Source organism: Gracilinanus agilis, chromosome 2 (genome assembly GCF_016433145.1).
Source record: "Gracilinanus agilis isolate LMUSP501 chromosome 2, AgileGrace, whole genome shotgun sequence".
NCBI classification, from domain to species: Eukaryota; Metazoa; Chordata; class Mammalia; order Didelphimorphia; family Didelphidae; genus Gracilinanus; species Gracilinanus agilis.
Window position 1 is genome coordinate 62,854,505 of NC_058131.1, and position 20,189 is coordinate 62,874,693.

The window sequence follows — 20,189 nt, forward strand, 5'->3', positions numbered from 1 at the left end:
CTTCTCCTTCTTCTTCTCCTCCTCCTCCTCCTCCTCCTTCTTCTCCTCCTTCTCCTTCTCCTTCTCCTCCTTCTCCTCCTTCTTCTCCTCCTTCTCCTCCTCCTTCTCCTCCTCCTCCTCCTCCTCCTCCTTCTCCTCCTCCTCCTCCTCCTCCTCCTCCTTCTTTTCTCTCTCTCTCTCTCTCATTTTCATGACTTAAAAAGGCAAAACCAACTTAGACTCTTAGATTCAAGCTGTTCCCAAATGAACCTGCTGCCAAGTAGAGAAGAAACCAAGCTGGCTTCAGGCCTGAAGTACATAGCTGCCTGATTGGCTAACTAGAGATTGGCTGGGCCACTTAGTCTCCTGAGAAGAAACTTGGATGAGGCAGATGGATTCTTCCAAGTTCAAACTGACAGCAACTTTGGGGGAATTGAGTGAAGTCCTGGCAGCTTTGGCTCCAGCAGCAGCTGATACACTTTCCAGGCCAACCCTGGGGATAAAGCTGTCTGATGGTCCAACTGTCAGCTCTTTAGCAAGAGGGAGGAGATGGTCCTTCTCCACAGATCTGAGCACTACAGAATGCCACCAGATGTCAATGCAGGAATAATGTAGCAGGCCAACTGACAGCCAGAGATCAGAGGGCAGGAAGAAGAACTTCCATCCCTGGGAATGAAAGAATGGGGAGCTAGGTGACATGAGAGCCAGACCTACAGAAACCAGATCCTATGTTCAAATTTGGCCTCAGACATTTCCTGGCTATGTGACCCTGGGCAAGTCACTTAACTCCCATTGCCTAGGCCTTACTTTTCTTCTGCCTTGGAACCAATACTTAGTATCAATTATAAGACAGAAGGTAAAGTTTAAAAAAACAACAAAACATAGTGGATTCAGCCAAAGGAAGGGGACTTTAATAGGAGGTGAAAGAGTGTGTGCAGCTTTGGAAGGTGAGGCAGCAAAAATTAGGAATAAATCTTCCATCAGACAGGCTTCTCTTGTCATTGACTTCATAGGAAAGCTTCTTTGTCAGGTAGAGGTTTGGCAACAGGAATGATGAAATATTTTTCCTCCTTTGAGATTCTGTGATTCTTGAAAAGCTTTCCCTTTTCTGAATGGCTTTTAGGAGTTAAGTTCAGATGTTCGCTGCCTAAAGTTGTCATAGCCAATGTTATTTTACACAAACATATTATATCATTTAGCTGATTACTCCATAATATTGTTCCTTTGGAGCTCTCTGCTCCCTCGAATGTTTTCCAGAACCAATTAATGATGTCAGAATTGGAAAGACCCTTGGAACTGGAAGGGACCTTGGACTGTAGAATGGCAAGGCTAGAAGAGATGTTAGAACATAGAATGTTAGAGCTGAAAATGGATTTTAAGACTTCAACTCATGCAGCCTCCTCATTGCACAGAGATTTAGGGAATGAGACCTAGAGAGAAGAAGTGAATTTCTCATCATCACAGAGCTATCAAGTGATTGATAAGGCTGAGACTAGAATCAGAGTAGGTTCTGACAGCAAGGGGCACGGCGAAGACCTCAGTTCCAAGTCCAACATTTACCAGTCGAACAAGTCACTGACTCACTCTCTGTTTCTCAGGCAGCTTGTGGTGCCCCAGGGCACAGAATACTGGGTCTAGAGTCAGGAAATTCTCAGTTCAAATCTGGCCTCAGATACCTAGAATGTTGGGTGATCCTGGGCAAGGCACTTAATCTTCCTTAGTTTCCACACTTGTAAGATGGAGATAATAAGCACCTAACTCTCAGGATTGTTGTGAGAATCAAATAAGGTAATATTTGTATCTGGCCCTTAGTGGGTGCTTTACAGATGCTTCTTTTCTCCCTCCCTCAGGTTCCTCATCTATAACATGAGAGAGTTGAACTAGATGGTCTCCAAAGTCCCTTCCAGCTCTAAATCTCTAAGCCTGTGATCCAAGTTCCAGGAGTCTAGCCACCGAAGAATGCCTTTGACAGAAATAAGAACATGTAGACCATTATATACCCCATGTGGCCAATCCATCAAAAAAAATCTACTGAGCACTATATAATAATAACAATAGCTAGCATTTATATGGTGCTTTAAGGTTTGCAAAACTTTGCTTTATAGATGTTAACTCTTTTGAACCTTGTAACAACTCTGGGAGACGAGTACTGTTATTATCCCCATTTTACATATGAGGAAACTGAGGCAAGCAGAGGTTAAGTGACTTGCCCAGGATTATACAGCTGCTGTCCAAGGCAGGATTTGAACTCAGTTCTTCCTGCCTCTTAAGTCCTATGTGTTGTATACTGTGCCTCTGAGCTGCCACTTTTCCCTAGAGTCAGATATTTTCCTTGGGTTTCCTTCACTGCTGCCTATATCTGTACCTGAGATGGGCTGAGTGATGGGGGCAGGGAGGTAGAGGAGGGAGGCAAAATGTTCCCCAGACTAACCCAGAGCTTTCATTGGCAGGAGTTCCCGATCGAAGCATTGCAGCGCCTGCAACAAATGTGTATGTGGTTTTGACCATCACTGCAAATGGCTCAACAACTGTGTGGGGGAGAGAAACTACTGGTAAGAGCCCAAAGAGCTGGGGAGGCCCAGTGGAAGCCCAGACCTGACCCTACCAGCATACCTACTGGGGGCCTTTTCCTCTTGGAATAGCTGATGGGGCTGGCTCACCTTCCCATCTGTTTCTAAGAAGGAGAGTTCAAGAAGTACTTGTAAGCAGGGCAGCTGGGTAGCTCAGTGAAGTGAGAGTCAGGCCTAGAGACAGGAGGTCCTAGGTTCAAACCCGGCCTCAGCCACTTCCCAGCTGTGTGACCTTGGGCAAGTCACTTGACCCCCATTGCCCACCCTTACCAATCTTCCACCTGTGAGACAATACACCGAAGTACAAGGGTTTAAAAAAAAAAAAGTACTTGTAAGCATACCTAGAATGTCAGACCTGGAAGGTACCTTGCAGCATATAATGTAAGGGCTAGATGGAATTTCAGAGATTGTTCAGGCAAACCCCCTCATCTACTGAGGAAGAAACAGGTACAGAGAGAGGTTATGACTCTCTGGAAGTCCCAGAGTCCCACTCCTCTCAGATTCCCCCCATCCCCTTCATGATTAGATTTGACTCCTGCCCCCAAAGGATAAAAGACTTTCTCTCTTGGTGATATGACAAGGATACATTGCAGGCTCTGAAGGTCATTTGGAAAGAGAAATCTGGAATAATGGCCACATTATTTGACTGGGATCAGAGGAACCAAGACTTAGAGCTGGAAGGGGCTTTGGAGCCTTGTCACTTTACAGATTTTCCTCTTTTAGAAGTGAAATGACTACTCAAGGCCACACACAGGCAGCACATCATCTTGTGGGCTTTGAACTCAGGTTCCCTGATTCAGAAGCTTTGTTCTTCCCACTGTACCACACTGCCCCCCTCACCCATGAAACCTTTTGAAAGGAGTGACATTCATTTGGCTAGATGAACTCCTTTGTGTGTTATAGTATAAGTCTTGTGTCTTCAGAGTCACAAGGTGCGGAATAGCAGGAGCAATATGGGCCAGACAGCCTGAAACACTTCTGTGTGGCTGGAGAACTCGGTTTTCTATTCTGCGAGAAAAAAGGCAAAAGGAAGAGTGGGATGTTGTCAAGATAGTTTTTTTACTGTCTTGGTATCCTCAGTTTCTAGGTCCTACTCTCTCTTTCCCACATAGGGAAGAATGAAAATATCCTGAACAAAGAGATGCCCCAGGCAGCCTAGGACAGACTGGCATTATTCTGGAGACAGAGTTTATCCTTGGGTCCGACAAAGGTTGTAACAGTGTCTCATGCTTTCATAGTTGACAAAATAGAGTCCAGGTCATAGAATTCTAGTTCTGGAGCTGAAAAGGACTTTAGAAGGCTATCAAATCCAACACCATCATTTTACAAGGAGGAAAGTGAAGTGGAGGTAGTTTGAGCTATCCAGGGCCATCTGGCAGGTGGGTCTGAAACAGGGTCTTCATGACTCCCACCCCTGAGCTCTTCCAGCAAACGCTGAAGGACAACTTGTCAGGTCTGTTGAAGAAAGTATTCCTTCCTCTCCTGGCACGAACTGGGTGAGGTAGCTTCTAACACCAATCTTCTCTGCTTTTTGGGTGCCTCTCATTGGGAGGCTCCAAATTTCTCTCTTGTTTTCTCCACTCACCAAGAGACTGGAGCCCCTTATTTACCGAGGTGGCCATTCCTCTGTCTCTATAGCCTCCAGTTCCACTTTGACTCTAGAGGACTCAGATACCCCCAATTCACATACCCTGGGCAAAGAACTCAGTGAAGTTAAAACCCAAACTTTAATAAATAAAATTAAGAGAAAAACTAGCTTTGCAAAAAACTTCCAAAACCTTGCTTAGGCTGCATGGTACCATAGAAAGACCCTGACTCTAAATTAGAGGCAGAGGCCTTGGGCTTTTTGGTGGGGGTGGAGGAGTATTGTGGAGTAAGTCATACTTGCATGTTTGGGGCACTGAGGAAGTGTAATGTCCATCAGGAAGTTTTATTCACCACTACAAGGAGGGGAAGAAGAGCCAGAGAGAACAGGGAAAAGGAAATTTGACTGGCCAATATTTTATGCCCTGGTTTCCACCAAGCTGGTGAAAGGGTAAATTAATTAATTAGTTAATTAGTTAATTAGCTAATCAGTTTAGAATAATTCAATAAAGTAGTAAATGTATGTTGCTAACTTTTGTTTTTACATTGCCTACATTTCCCTTTGTATTACTCCCTCTTCCCACTTCAGAGTAATTTTGTTTTTACACCCTTAAATTTTGTCTTAGAATTAATTCTAAGATCAGTTCCAAGGCAGGTGAGAGACAAGAACTAGGCAATAGGGGTTAAGTAACCTGCTGGAAAGTGTCGGAGATAAGATTTGAACCCAGGATCTCTAGGGCTGGCTCTCAATCCACTGAGCTATCTAACTGCTCCTCAGAATGATTTTTAATGTGAATCTAATAATTGGTCCTCTGATACTTTGGTGGATCTTTATTCTTGGCATTCCATCCACGGGTACAGAGCATAACCCTTTCATGCCTTCTCATCTGATGCTGTTCTTACCTATTCCTTAATAACTTAATAATAGGCATAGATTAGTGGCTAAAGAACTGGCCAGGAAGATCAATGTTTAAGTCCTACCTCTGACACTTCTTGGGGTTCTAGGCAAGGTGAGAACCTGCACAGGAAGAGAGAGTTTTGTCATATATTAGGTAGAGACCAGTAAAATCAGAGGTCCAGTTCTGTCTCAGTGACGATTTCAGCAAAAAGTCAAATAAAAATAAAGAAAAAAAATTGCATACACAAAAACATAACTGTTTTACATCTTGCTTAAAGGAAAAATCAATTTCTTCCCCTCTTTTAACAAGATAATCACACTAGTATCATTTGTTCTTTGACTCTCTCTGATCTTTTCTGGCTGTGAATTTCACCACATTGGTTGCTAGAATTGTTATGCTTACATTTTTGTTTTGATTCTGCTTTTTTTGTTCGGCATCAAAAGGATAGCCTTTGAGTCTGAAGCAGCACCATCATAGGCTCTGCCTTCAAATCCTGTCTCTGCAGCTCCCTGGTAATATTGAGGAAGTCAGATGAGCCTCATTTTTGTTCATCTGTAAAATAAGGGGATTAGACTAGATTTCTAGGTTCCTTCTATTTTCTAAGTCTCTATGATCCTGGGACCACCCTTATCATCATCATAATGACTAGCATTTATTTAGCACCTACTATGTGCCGAGCAGTATGCGCTAAGCACTTTCCAAGGACTATCTCATTCGACCCTCACCGTAACCTTGGTGGGTAGGTGCTATTATTAACCCTCATTTCGGCAGAAGAGGAAACTGGAGCAGGCAGCAGTGAAGTGACTTTCCCAGGGTTACACAGCTAGTGAATATCTGAAGCTGGATTTGAACTCAGGCCATCCTGACTCCAGGCTCAGTGCTTTATCCCTGCTGGCAGGAAATATTAATATTATTACCCCTAATTTGCATATGAGAAATCTGGGGCTCTTGAGAGGTGAGCTGACTTCCCCAGTCACAGTGATCCTAGTGATTGGCACTAGGATGAGAGGAATTGGGCCCCAGGTCCCTGAAGAAGGAATTGTTCAGGTGGAGAGACCAGTGTGTGTCTCATCAGGGCAGGGCCCGACACTGCCCAAGCCCTGCAAAGTTGGCATCTGTTTTTCTCTCAGGCTCTTCCTGAACAGTGTGGTATCCGCCCTGCTGGGGGTCTTGCTACTGGTGCTCATTGCTTTCTACATCTTCGTGGAGTTCTTTATCAACCCCATGCGGCTTAGGACCAACAAACACTTTGAAGGTGAGATCCTCTTCCTAGAATGGTACAAGGGAGGCCAGGTCCCTCCCCTTCCCCTTTCCCTTCTGTAAATATGTGTTAAAGAGCTACTGTGTGTGTAAAGCTCTGGGTGAGGTACAAGGTGAGATAAAACGTTTATCTAAGACCAGTTGTCTGTCCTCGACCTTAAAGGACCAGGAGTCTGAGCAGGTAATAGAGGGAGCTGCGATACCTAGTAGGAGTGTATATACATCTGAGGGGGACATTGAGGGAGGCTCATTGGAGGAGGGGGCTTTCAAGGAGAGGAATTCAGCAGATGAAATAGGGAAAATATTAGCCTTAAGGAACAAGGTATGAAAAGGCATTGATTAATGAAGGTGCAGGCCATATTAGAGGAGGGAGAGGGGGCCAGCCAGGCTGGAGCAGGGGAGCAGGCAGTATATAAAGGGGAGGAAGAGGAGAGAAGGCCAGAAACAGAGATGGCAGCAGCAAGTGGACCTCAAGGCCCAGGCATGGAACCAGACTTTGAGTCTGAGGCCTAGGGAAGAAGGGCCTTCAATGGCACCATTCTAGACCCTTCTTCCTCCACATTCAAGGATCCTTGGTTAGGAGCTTATATTTCAGGGGCTGCTAGATGGCTCAGTGGATTGAGAGCCAGGTCTAGAGACAGGAGGTCTGGGGTTCAAATGTGACCTCAAGCACCTGCTAGCTGGGTGACCCTGGGTAAGTCACTTAACCACATTGCCTAGCCCTTACTATTCTTCTGCCTTGGAACCAATACACAGTATTGATTCTAAGATGGAAGGTAAAGGGATTTTTTTAAGAGCCTGCATTCCTCCTCAGTGGGAACTTAGCTGCCCCAGGGGGTATTCTCCCATCCTTCCCTGCTCTCCTTGGAGCCAGCACAGGAGCCTAGATAGCAATATCCCATGTTTATCTTTCAGTCCTGAAGAACCACACAGATGTATGGTTCGTGTTTCTCCCAGCGGCCCCTGTGGAGACCCAGGCCCCTGCTATCCTGGCCTTGGCTGCCCTGCTCATCCTGCTGGGCCTTCTGTCTGTGGTGTTGCTGGGACATCTACTCTGCTTCCACATTTATCTCAGTATGTAACTGGACATTTCCATTACCCTGTGCCTGCCCTGAGCCAAGCCCAGGAGCATTAGGAGGTCCTAGTCCACCCCGTCGACTCTTTTGGGGTCATGAGAGCCACTTTCTCTGGTGAGGAGAGCAGGGAGAGGGGCAAAGAGATTCTGGTCCTCTAGTGGGGTATCACCTAGCCGATCCTCCCGCTGCCAAGCCGGCATAATGTGGGGAGGGGGCCCTGGTGCTGGCACTCCCTTGCTATGTGACTCTGGGCAAGTCTCTTCCCCTCTTAGCCTTGGTTTCCTCATCTGTAAAATGAGAGGGTTGGATTAGATGATGTGAAAGGACCCTTCCAGCTCTGCGGTCCTCCTCCTTCCTACAGGGCTAGAAAGGACCATTTCCTGAAGGCCGGAGGCCATGGGCACCCTCCTGCTCTTTCCTCCCCAGCTGTGGTTCTGTCACAGGCACCCTGGTCCCCACAAGGTGGCGCCCCGCTCTGTGGGATCTAGGGCTAGGAGCCTCTTTAAGGAAGAAGCGTCCACTGACCCGTAGCACCAGGATCCCCGGCCTGCGGTCCTGGGCTCCCAGAGCTCTGCAAGAGCCTCGGCCAACAACAGTGGCCTTGGGATGTGGGCCCAGGCTTCTGGTGCCTGCCGGCCAGGGAGCGTTGCTCAGGCCTCTTTCTCACATGCAGAGTTATCTCCGGGATGCAAAGGGATGGTGGCCTGCAGGCTCCCGTCCTAGATATTAGGTAGCGTGAGGGAAAGGAGAAAACAGACGTGCCATTTGGTTTAAAAGAAAGAAAGAAGGTCCAAGGATGCACTTACGTGGACACAGTTAGCCCATAGCTCTCCTCTCTCTGACCCCTGGGCCATGGCAGATCTCGAGACTGTTCCCCCTGCCCTTTCCACAGAACCCCCACTGCCCTTTGAACAGAAAAAGAAACTCAGAGCTCTCTGAACCGGATCACCATGTGTGGCTTTAAGGTTCCTCCTGCACTTCCTGGGCTTCCTTCATCCCACTAATGGTGATTCTGCCTTCCTCCCCAGCATTCCCCGGCTGTGGGACACCCTCTCAGGGCAGGCCCTTGCCTTCTCCAAGTCTCTCTAGCCCAGGGGACAGCAGTTTCTCCTCTGTAGTTGGGAGGGAGCCAACAGGCTTGCCCTCTGCCCTCAATGAAGTATCTCTCCTGTCCCCTCCTCCAGTGTGGCACAAACTAACCACCTATGAGTACATCGTGCAACAGCGGCCACCAAAGGAGGTGAAGGAGACCCAAAAGGAACCGAAGTCGTGTCCCACCAAGATGGGGCCCATTCAGGTACACATTACTGACTTCCTTGGCGCAGTGAGCAAGTCTGAGGAACATTGGCGGAATGAAGGGGAGGGGTGGGCTGGTGGAATTGTGTAGGGAAGGGCTTGAGAGGGAAAATCCCACTCCTCACTCCTCTCTCCAGTTTCAAAAGACTTGGGTTACAGAGTCTGTCTAGGATGTTGTTATTGAATCTCCATAAGCCTTAGTTTCCTTATCTGTAAAATTAAGCTTGGATGGCTTCTGAAGACCTTTCTAGCTCAAGATTTAGGATCCTATGAACTCTTACAATTTTTAAATGAATTTCCCTGATATATTTTGTTTTTACATCCCCTGCATTTCCCAATATATCCCTTTCCTGTATTCCTCCCAGAGGACCATCCTTCTAATAAAGAATAAAAAGAATTGAGGTGGGGTTCAGGAAAAATAATAGAACAGGCTGATATCTGTATTGTCTCGTATCCATAGTCCCCTACCTCTGCAAACAGTGGAAGGAAGTGCCTTCTTACATCTCTTCTCTGGGTCTGACTTAGCTTGGGCATTATAATTTCATAGGATTCAGTTTTGATGGGTTTGTTGTTGTTGTTTATGTTGTAGTCACTGGATGTTTTATTTTTAAAGTTCTGCTTATTTCAAATTTGCATCAATCGTTATGTCTTCCTCTCTCCTTTTTCATCATATTCGCCTACTCTCATATACCACCATTTCTTCAGCCACTTCCCAGGCTCAGTGAACATTTCCTTTGTTTCCAGGTCTTTGCTGCTACCAAACATGCTGCTATAAACATTTTGGCATGTATGAGGCTTTTCCTTTTGCCATTGGCCTCCTTTGGGTATATCTCTAGTCGTAGACTCTTTAGGTCAAAGAGCATGGATCTTTTAGTCATTCTCCTTGTATTGCTTTCCGGGCTAGTTGGACCAGTTCAAAGCTTGATCAGTAGTAATCCATTAGTGCACTTGGTTTTCTGCAACCCCTACAAAATCAACAATCTCCGTCTTTTGTTATTTTGCCAATTAGTTGAAATGAAACCTCAGAATTCTTTAAAATTTGCATTTCTCTTAATATTAGTGATTTGGAGTGTTCTTTCTTGTACTTGTAAATAGTTTGCAGCAGTGTTTCTGCTTTTCCTTTGACAATTTATTGATTAGGGAAGCACCTCTGGTCTTTTATATTTCTGTTAGTTATCTATGTATGTTCAATATTAGACCCTTGTCAGAGATATTTGAAATAAGGACATTATCATTGTCAGCTACTTGGTTTCTTACCTGCAGTATTTACATTAATTTTTTGAACCAAAATCTTCTGGACTCCACCTCTATCCATTGAGCTACCTAGCTGCTTCCACAATATACCATTTTTAAGTCAACAGAAAAGACTGTCGTGTAGAAAAGAGATTGAATTAATTTTGTTCATGGAAAAGCTTTTTTTTTTAAAGCTTTTCAATTGCATGTGACAAAGTTAGAATTCACCTCCTAGCCATACCTATGAAAGGTGCAGGAGAGGAGCTTCTCCCAACTTTTTAATGGTATGATCTTTAATATTCAGATCACATATTCATTTTGAATTTGTCATATGGTGTAAGATACTGATATACATCTCTAAGGCAGATTACTTTCTAGTTTTCCCAGCAATTTTTATCAGATAGAGAATTCTTTCCTAGGTAATTTGTGTTTTCATGTGTATCAAATACTATTACTGAGTTATTTTTTTATTCATCCTTGTATAGTCTGTTCCATTGATCTTTTTTTCTATTTTAAACAGTAACAAATTTTTGATGATTACTCCTTTATAATATTAATAGAGAACTAGAAATGCCATTTCTCTTGCATTCCTACCATTTTTCTCTGTCCCCCCCAAGATATCCTAAGTCTTTTATTCCTCTGAATAAATTTTATTATTTTGTCTAGTTCTGTAACATATTTCTTCAGTGGTTTAATTGATCCTATGAATTCTCGAAGAGCGCCTTGCTGCAGGAGCAGCTAGGTAGCACCAGTGGATAGAGTCCCAGGCTTGGAGTCAGGAGGTCCTGGGTTCAAATTCATTGTCAGCCATATCTAGCTGTGTGGCCCTGGGGCAAGTCACTTAACCCCAGTGATTGCCTAGCCTTTCTCACTTTTTAGTCTTAGAAGTGATACTTAGTTTTGGTTCTAAGGTGGAAGACAAAGAGTTAAAAAAAAAAGAATTGATAAGTGTTGGTTCCAAGGCAGAAGAGTGGTAAGGGCTAGGCAATGGATGTTAACTGACTTGCCCAGGATCATACCACTAGGAAGTGTCTGACGTCAGATTTGAACCTAGGTCTTTCAAACTCCAGGCCTGGCTCTCCATCTACTGAGCTACCTAGGTGCTTCCAAGATATGCCATCTTTAAGTTAGCTGAAGGGACTGTTATGTTGGAAGAGAAACTGAATGTTTTCTGCCAGACTCCAGAGGGAAGAACTAGGACCAACGAATGAAAGCTCAAGACAAGAAAGGAATGGCTTCCTAACAGTTAGATATTTCATAATTGGACAGCGTTATTTATGAAATAATGAGTTCATTGTCACTGGATGCATATATTCAATGAGAGGCTGGTAACTATTTTGTTGGTATGGTAGAGAAGATTCCTGGTTCACATAGAACCTGGACCAGGTGCTCTGAGATCCCGTCGAGCTCAGAGATTCTCTGATTCCCTCATCTTGGAGTCTTGTTGAGATTTGCCCTGGACTGAAGTCAATTCTTGTATAGCAGACACAGCCAAAGCTTTAAGCATAATACCAGAAGGTATAAAGTGTAAGAACTAGGAAATGGAGTAGGTTGGGGTTATGAAAAAGGAAAGGGAAGCCCAGACAAGCAGAGCAGCAACAACCAGGAAAATGATGACAGTATCAGGAGATGCTGTTGCCTTGGGGTCTGAAAGCTTAGAATCCCCTGCCCTTTCTGAAGGCTTTTCACAACCTTTAGGGGGTCTTTGAGATTTATGAAAAGACAGAAGGGGGTGCTAGGTGGCTCAGTGGATAGAGAGCCACGCCTGGAGATGGGAGATCCTGGGTTCAAGTGTGACTTCAAATACTTCCTAGTGGTGTTACTCTGGGCCTTGCCCATACCGCTTTTCTGCCTTGGAACTGATAAATTAGTATTAATGCTAAGATGGAAGTTCAAGGTTTTAAAAAAAAGACTGGATATATGAGAATGCAAAGACCTTGATCCTTAGAGTTTAGAGAGTTTTATATTTCAATAGAAGTATAAGAAGTAATCTGAAACTGGAAAAGGTAGGAGGGAGTCCAAGGTAGGTCTGGATAGCAATTTACAATCCTAGTGCCTTCCAGCAGTCCTGCGAAGTCACATCAGGAGAATGCTCATCTCTACTTTGCAAATGAGAAAATAAGGCTCTCTCCAGAGTTCTAGGGTGAACGGTCTTTCCACTACATCATGCTCTCTCTCATCATCATCACTGATGACTTATTCAGAATCCGTTGGGATATGACAGTGCTGCTATGGCCTCAAAGCCAAAAGAATCATCAGACTTGCGAGTCTGGAGACTTGGATTTTACCTCATCTTCTAACTGACTCCGTGAGCCTGGGCAAATTATGGCACCCTGCTTGATCTCAGTTTCTTCCAGGGTAAAATGGGGTGTTTTGAACTCCATGATCTCTGCAGATTCTGATTAACTCTAACATTCGATAAATTTATGGTTTCATACATTCATGGAATATTAAAGCTAGAAACAAACTATGGAGTCTTCTAGTCCAGTTTTCTTTTTTGTGAATGAGGAAACTGGGGGTCAGAAATGACTTACCCAGGGTCACACAGGTAGCTAGCAGTAGATCTGTGATTTGCTCCTAGGTCTTCTTGACCCTAAATCTAATGATCTTCTCAATGTTCTGTCCAACTTCCATCTTCTGGATCTGCACAGTGTGGGCATTGGGTCTCCAGCCTCAGAATTTTCTCCAGAAATGTACAAGAAATGTAGCTGAAGTCTGGGGGGGTGTAGAGAGGACTGGATACCCCAGAAGTTCTGCCTGCTTCTCTGAAGGCTGCCTACAGTTGGTCTGTGGCTAAATTCCTCCGGACTGCTTACCTTCCTCCAAACCAACCAGCTGGGGCAGGAGGAGTTAAAGCAGTGAAAGGAACAACAAACAGTCCCCTGGGAGGGAGCCTGGGAGTCTTTTCTGGAGCTGGAGGCGGAGTTTCCAGCTGGAGAATCCACACACAGCTGTTCCTTTCTCCCCTCTCTACTCCCTACTGCCACCCCCACCCCCAGCCTCGCCAGATAGAAGTGTGTGTAGGGTGTTGTAGGCCAGCCTTGTTCCCATTCCCATGCCTGGGTGCTTTCTGGAAGTCAGAGCACATTTGGGGCCAGAAGCCAGGGGAGTGTGGGGTGGGGGAGTCCTGAATGCCTGTATTCCATGGATCCCCTCAGGGAGTAATAAAGCTGAGAAGATGCCCAGTTCAGTTGTCATGAGAAACGCTAACCCACCAGATTCTTCAAGCTCCCCCTCATAGCAACCAGATACAAACACAAACAGGCTAGGAGGCCCAGGCTCTCCGAGCAGCCTCTGCAGCCTCCCTCACTCTGCAGACAAGCTGAGGTTGACCAACCACTATTAACCTGCCCAGGGATAGTCTTATCTCCCAGCTTCCCCAGAGGGTGGAAGGCAGAGAAGGAATAAGACTTTTCCCTATCTCCCACTCCTAAGAAAATACCCCAGCCATGCCCCCGTTGCAGAAAAGAACAAGCCTCAAACATCACTACCCCCAAATGAAATGATACCCTTGTTTGAGTGGACACAGAAGCCCTGGCTAATAGCAGGCTGACAGTCAGTTTTGTGGTTTCTGGAAATGATTGCCTGCCTCTCTTCCTCCAGAGGAAAGCCAATACAAGGCAGTATGCCTATCGGCATCAGCCATTAAAGCGCTCTGCAAATGCTTGTTCTTATTGTTACCTTATTTTCAGGGGAGTGTAGAGACGAGCTCTAGAGTGGAGTTAGAACTAGACTGGAGGTAGAACCAGTTCTACCACCTACTGTCCATGGGCCCTTTCTCTCTCTGGGCCTCAGCTTCCCTGTCTTGGAAAGGGGATTTGGATGATATGATCTCTTAGGTCTCCTTCAGCTCTGGTAGTTTCAGCGGCTCATCTCTTGAGGCCCCTTAGGATTCCAACACTCTTTGTCCTGAGGGTCCTTCCAGTTCTAACAGTCTGTGCTCTAACGTCTCTCCCAGCTCCAGTTTTGTATGCTGGAACCATCATATTCCATTATCTCTTCTAGGTTCAATAATCCACGATTCTTTGCCACCAAAGGCAGAAGCTAGAATGATTTCTGATTAACTGAACCTTTCCAGCTCCACCAAGAAACTTGGGAATGGTAGAGTCATTGTGTCTTTGTGCCAGGGAGTCCTGTGGCTGGCAGCAGAGGCCCTGTAAGCCCCTGGGCAAGTAAAGCACAGGTTTTGAAGCACATAGTGCTACACAAGTAGGGTCAGTTCAGAGGAGAGCACAGGAAGCTGGTTTCACAGAGATAGCCTTCTGCAAAAGTGCATCCACCTCCCACTCTGGGAAAACCCCCTTTTCAAAAAGGCCCTACTGGCATGAGCTCACTGGTGTCACTTCTGTATTTGGGATTAGGACAGGCAGTCCTCCCCAGCATGTTAGTCTACTCTCTAGTTCTCTGTGGTTGGAATTTCCTCAAACCTATCTATGTCTAACCAAACAAGGATGTTGGAGCCAGTGCTTTCAACACAGCCTTTTTGATCAGCGTCAGAAGCACAGCCACCGGAGGTTGGAGAAGGAGGTAGGTTATCATAGTCCACTAAAGAGGAAGTAAGGCTGGTTCAGAGGACTCAGACAGGCATCTCTAGGTTGCATTCTTCATCTCCTGCTCCTCTGATTCTCATGGATTCTGTGCATTGGTTCTGGAACTACACAGGCTGTGACCCTAGGCTAACATATAATTCAATTCAACATTTGTTAAGTGTTTGCTGTATGCTAGGTTTCTGGGAGTAAAAGGCAAAACCAGAATAGTCTCTACCTCCCAGGGGCTCCTAGTCATTCTTTCTGTGAATGTTCCCTATTACCACAATAGACTCCAGAAGATCCAGGCCTCAACAGCAGATCGACTTCTCTCCTGCCCCTCTCTCATACCACATAAGGGCCAACCCGATCCAAGATCCAGCCTTATACCCTAGCATAAGTGACAGTGCATTTAGCTGCTCTTCAGGAGGGCCTCTTTCCTCTTATGCTTCTCTGTGCCAAAGGAGCCCAGTCTCCTCACCTGTCCTCCTAAGAGTGACAGAGTAGCTCATGATTGGAAAGGCCCCTGAAACTGGGGTTACCCTATAAGCAAATATTCTCCATCACTATGGTTGTTAAATCAAGCTTATTTAGAGCAGAACTAGCCCTACTCCCTCCATATCACCATATCCAGATGCTAGCCAAATAGAAAGACCTGCCTCTTCTGTTCTCTTAGTCTATTCTATTCCACGATTAAGGATGACTAAGATTTGGACTAAAAAATGGGCATCAAGAAAATATAGCCAGAGAGCTGAGAGACTCACCCCTCCTTGTCTGCCTCACAAGAGGATCACAACTGGGATTTGAACCCAAGTCCACTGACACAAATATATTATTATTTTACCACCCCATCTCTGTTAGCAAAAACATATTGAGCACCAACTCTGTGCTAGGCCTCTGGGGAATATGGAGGAGTGTAAGATGTGGTCTCTGCTTTCAAGGGGTTTATAGTCTGATGGAAGAGACAATTTGCACATATAAACAGATGACTGATAAGACAAGACTGTATGTAATAAGGACCAAATGAGAGGTTAGAGGAGGAAAAGTCATTACAGGCTGAGATGGTCAGGGTTTCCTGGAGGAGGTAGAATTTGATCTGTAACGGAAAAGGTGACAAGAATCTCAATAGAGAAGAGTAGGGCATTTCAGGAGCAGGAAGAAGAGGGATCAAAAATATGAGAGTGGGAGGGAGCAGCTAGGTAGCTCAGTAGGTTGAAAGCCAGGCCTAGAGACAGTAGATCTTGAATTCAAATCTGGCTCTGTGGCCCTGGGAAAGTCACTTAACCCCCATTTTCTTGCTCTTACCACCTTTCTGCTTTGGAACCAATATACAGTATTGATTCTAAGGTAGAAGGTAAGGGTTTTTAAAAAAAATATGGGATTGGAAAAATAATTTCAACACAGAATGAACAGACTAATTTGGTGCTACTAAACCGCCATCTTGGTCCCACCCCCTCTGGCCACTGAGCACACCAATTCAGACTGAAGGGAAGAGTGGGGAATGAGACCAGAAATGTTGGATCTAGGTCATGGAGGGCTTTGAAGGTTATGCTGAGAAATTGGGATTTTTATAAACAAAGTATTTTCCTGTGGGAGTGATATGATGAAAGGGGTCTTTTTTTTTTAATAAAACTTTTTAATTAATTAATTTTTATTTTTTCATGGTTACATGATTTGTATTCTTTCCCCTCACCTTTTCCCACCCCACCCCCTGTAGCCAACAAGCAATTCAACTAGGTTTTACATGTATCATTGATCAAGACCTATTTCCATATTATTAATATTTGCAGCAGAGTGATTACTTAGAGGCTATATCCCGAATCATATCCCCATCGAACCATATGATCAAGGAAATGTTTTTCTTCTGTGTTTCTACTCCCACAGTTCTTCCTCTGAATGTGGATAGCTTTCTTTCTCATAAGTCCCTCAGAATTGTCCTGGATTATTGCATTGCTGCTAGTAGAGAAGTCCATTACATTCGATTGTACCACAGTGTATCAGTTTCTGTGTACAATGTTCTTCTGGCTCTGCTCCTTTCACTTCTCGTCACTTCCTAGAGGTCATTCCAGTTCACATGGAATTCCTCCAGTTTATTATTCCTTTTAGCACAATAGTATTCCATCACCAAGAGATACCACAATTTGTTCAGCCATTCTCCAATTGAAGAGCATCCCCTCATTTTCCAATATTTTGCCGCCACAAAAAGCTCGGCTATAACTATTTTTGTACATATATTTTTCAAAAAGGGTCTTTAGGAGGATTCTCAGGCAGTCTGTTCAGGTTGGATAGGAGGAAAGAGAACCAGACTGGAGGGAGGGAGATCAGTTAGTCCTTTATTACAAACAAACAGGGAAAAGATGATGAAGACTAGGACTATAGAAAAGGAGTGGGAAGGATGAGTAAGACCCAGTTCACCCTGGATTATCAAGTGGGGAAGAGTAGACCTTTGGGGCCAAACAGAAGTCTGTTAAGGACTCCCATATAATAGAAATCTAAAGGGTCTGCTTCTTGTTAGTGGGGAAAAGATTCTTAATTCTCCCTAGTTTTTTGTCTAGGATCAGAATGAGATTTGTATCAAAGGCATGGCAGGGAAGAGCCTAGGTGAGCAACGGCCATTACCACTCCTGCTGCCTTAGGATATTAATGGAGAGGAATATCTTAGTTTTTCCCTTCCTCTTTCAAAGAGGCTTCCAAGAGGCCGCCTCTATGGTTCAGGCTGCTGAATCCTATAGCAAGAATGCCTCCTCCCTTCTCTTGGTTTAGGGATAGTAGATGGCTAAGATGATTGACTTGAGAACTCAGCCCATTGTTGCCATTGCTGGGTCTTGTCCCAGGCTTGCCATTTTGCCCTTTGCCTTGTCTAAACTTGAATGGGCTGAGCTGGATCCTCTCAGGCATGACATTTCTAAGGGAAGGGTGTGCCAGGCTTCTTTTCAGAGAGTTGCCTGGGCTTGCCCTCAGCATGGTTACAGAGCATAGGCTGGAAGACCAGTGTACATACAAGCCTGGAACAGTGGGAGATGCTGGGTTTACCCAGTGCTGGTGATTGCTTTCCTTGACAGGGCTGCCACGTGGTGGAGCCCTGGCACTGCTCCAGTGGCACCATCTCATGAGAACAGTGAGGGCCGGTTTCAGATAACACCAGGACCCGACCCATCATCAGTAGGCATTTGTTCCCTTCAGCCCAAATGAGAACAAAATCCTCTTAACACTTGGAAAACACTTTATATATATATCAATATTTCATTGTATCCTCACAGCACCCCTGGCAAAGAGATCCTGTTATTATCCTTATTTGCAAATGATTAAACTGAGAATTGGAGTAGTCATCCTAGTGAGTACAGGGTGTCCCCAGAGTCTTAAGTCTGTACTAATGCTTTGAGGACCCCCCTTGGGGTGGGATCTGAAGATCGGGAAATCTTAGTGAACCGCCAGCTCACTATGAGTCAGCAGTGAGAGGAAGCTTGCCCAAAAAGGCTGATGGAATTTCAGGCTGCATTAAAAGAGGCCCAGCTTCCAGGAAGGATACAGTAATAACAAGAGTTAACATTTCTGTGGCGCTTCCAAGTATTCTAAGAGCTTCCTACACATTATCTCCTTTGATTCTCTCCTCTACCCTGGGAAGGCTGAGGGTCCATCGATCAATCAGTCAGTCAATCTTTATTAAACCCAATTTGTCAAGCTTTATGCTAAGAGCTGGGCATACAAAGAGAGGCAAAAACAGCTCTTGTCCTTGAGGGACTCAAAGTCTAATGGGGGAGACAACATGTAAATAATCAGGTACACAGAAGGTTCAGATAGAATAGACCAGGTTCTGAACCTGGTATCATGGTATCATGGGCTCTCTTGACCTTCTGGTGAAGCTGAGCGACTTCCTTCTCAGTAAAAGATTTTTAAATGCATAAAATAAAATGTATAAAAAAGGCCTCCTTGCAGAAGACGAGATTTGAACTGAGCTTTGAAGGAAGCTGGGGAACTAAGAGCTAAAGATGGGAGGCAGAATGTTGTATTCAAGGAGGGTGCTATCATGAACCCCAGTTTATAGATGAGGAAACTTTCTAACAACTTAAGGCTAAAAGGCCAGGGACTAGCCAGTGGGATTAAGTGATTTGCTCAGTCACACAGCTAGGAAGTGTCTGAGGCTCTATCTGAACCTAGATCCTCCCAGTTCCAGGCCTGGCACTCTATCATTTGAGCCACCAAACTGCCCCTAAGCGTTCATTTCCTACTCATAGCTGTGAGAGACATGTGATCTGTTTCTCTTCTGATTTTTTAATAGTATTATCTTTACATTCAGGACGTGTGTACATTTATATTGTATTGGAGAATATGGTGTAAGCCTCATTTTTTTCTAGACTGCTTTTCCATTTTCCCAACAATTCGTATCAAGGATTCCCCTCCCCCCAGGTAATTTGTCTTCCACTTTATTGAATATTGCATTATTGAATTCTGTTGTTTCTGAATCCCCATCGTCTAGCTGTTCCATTGATCTGTTTCTTTTTTAGCCAATACCAGATGGTTTTGAAAACTGCTGCTTTATAATATAGCCATGAGCACTAACTATTCCACCAACTATTCATATTATTTATTTCTTTAAGAAACACTTTGTAATTAAATCCATATAAGTCTTTTGTGTGCTTGGGTAAGTCAGTCCTCAGAAATTTTATGCATTTTATATTTATTAAGGATTTCCCTTTATATATTATGGCCTCTTATGTTTTGTTATTATTCTATAGAAGTATCTTGATGTATTTTTAGAAATGCTGTTGATTTTTAAGAATTTATTTTGTAGCCTCAGCTCTACTGCAGTTATTGGCTTAATTAGAATTTTTGCTGATTCTGGATTTTCTAAGTAAACCATCATCAGCAAGCAGAGATAGGTTCATTTCCTTTTTATCTATATTACTTTAATTTCTTTATTTTGTTTTATTTCTGTGACTAACATTTCTAGAACTGTATCAAATAATAGTGGGGAAAGCAGGCATCCTTGCTTTATTTTCATATTTCCTGGAAAAGGTTCTAGTGTATTCCCTTTGCATATGATGCTTTAATTTTTGAGACAGATGCTTTTTATATCTTTAAAAAGGCTTCCCTGTGCCTATACTTTGTTTTATCTTAAAAGTGTTATAAATCTTCTGAGATGATCATGTAGGTATTTTGGTTTTTAATATGATTGATTTTATTGATTTTTTTCCCTGATGTTTATTGTCCTTGTATAACTCGGGTAAATCCCACTTGGTCAAAATGGATGATTTCTTGTTTAAATATCTGTAGTCTGATAAGATTTTATTTAAAGTTTTTGAGTCAATGTTCATGAATAATACTGGTCTAAAATTTTCTTTCTTTGTTTCATCTTTTCCTGTTTTATATATTAGAAATATATTTGTCTCATAAGAGGATTCTGGTAAAGTGCATTCTTAATTTTTGAGAAGTATGGATATTAACTGCTTTTTAAAAAAAATTGATAGAATTCTTCTGTGAATCCTTCAGGATCGGAAGTTTTATTTTCTTGTGGTAGTTCCTTTATAGCTAGTACTTATTTCATTTTCTGAGATTGTGCTAATTTAAAATCTCTATTCTTATCATTTGAGTATTTTATATTTTTGAAGGTATTCCTCTATTTCTTTTGTGTTCTCAGTTTTATTAGCATATAACTTTGCATAATATGTTCTGATTATTTTTTTCTGGGCTTGCTGTGATTTCACTTTGTTCATTTATTATTGATTTGATTTTCTGCTCTCTTATTTTTAATCAGATTAGCTAAGG

At 43.8% G+C, this 20,189-nt stretch overlaps 1 protein-coding gene across 1 annotated transcript in view; it reads left to right on the forward strand.

The window, feature by feature from the left end:
* ZDHHC1 (zinc finger DHHC-type containing 1) overlaps positions 1 to 20,189 on the forward strand; it is a 59,472-nt gene that overhangs the window by 24,831 nt on the left and 14,452 nt on the right. The window contains exons 4-7 of the mRNA XM_044660586.1: positions 2,430 to 2,531; positions 6,163 to 6,287; positions 7,208 to 7,366; positions 8,553 to 8,665. Coding sequence (XP_044516521.1) covers positions 2,430 to 2,531; positions 6,163 to 6,287; positions 7,208 to 7,366; positions 8,553 to 8,665 — 499 coding nt within the window. The remainder of the gene's footprint in view (positions 1 to 2,429; positions 2,532 to 6,162; positions 6,288 to 7,207; positions 7,367 to 8,552; positions 8,666 to 20,189) is intronic.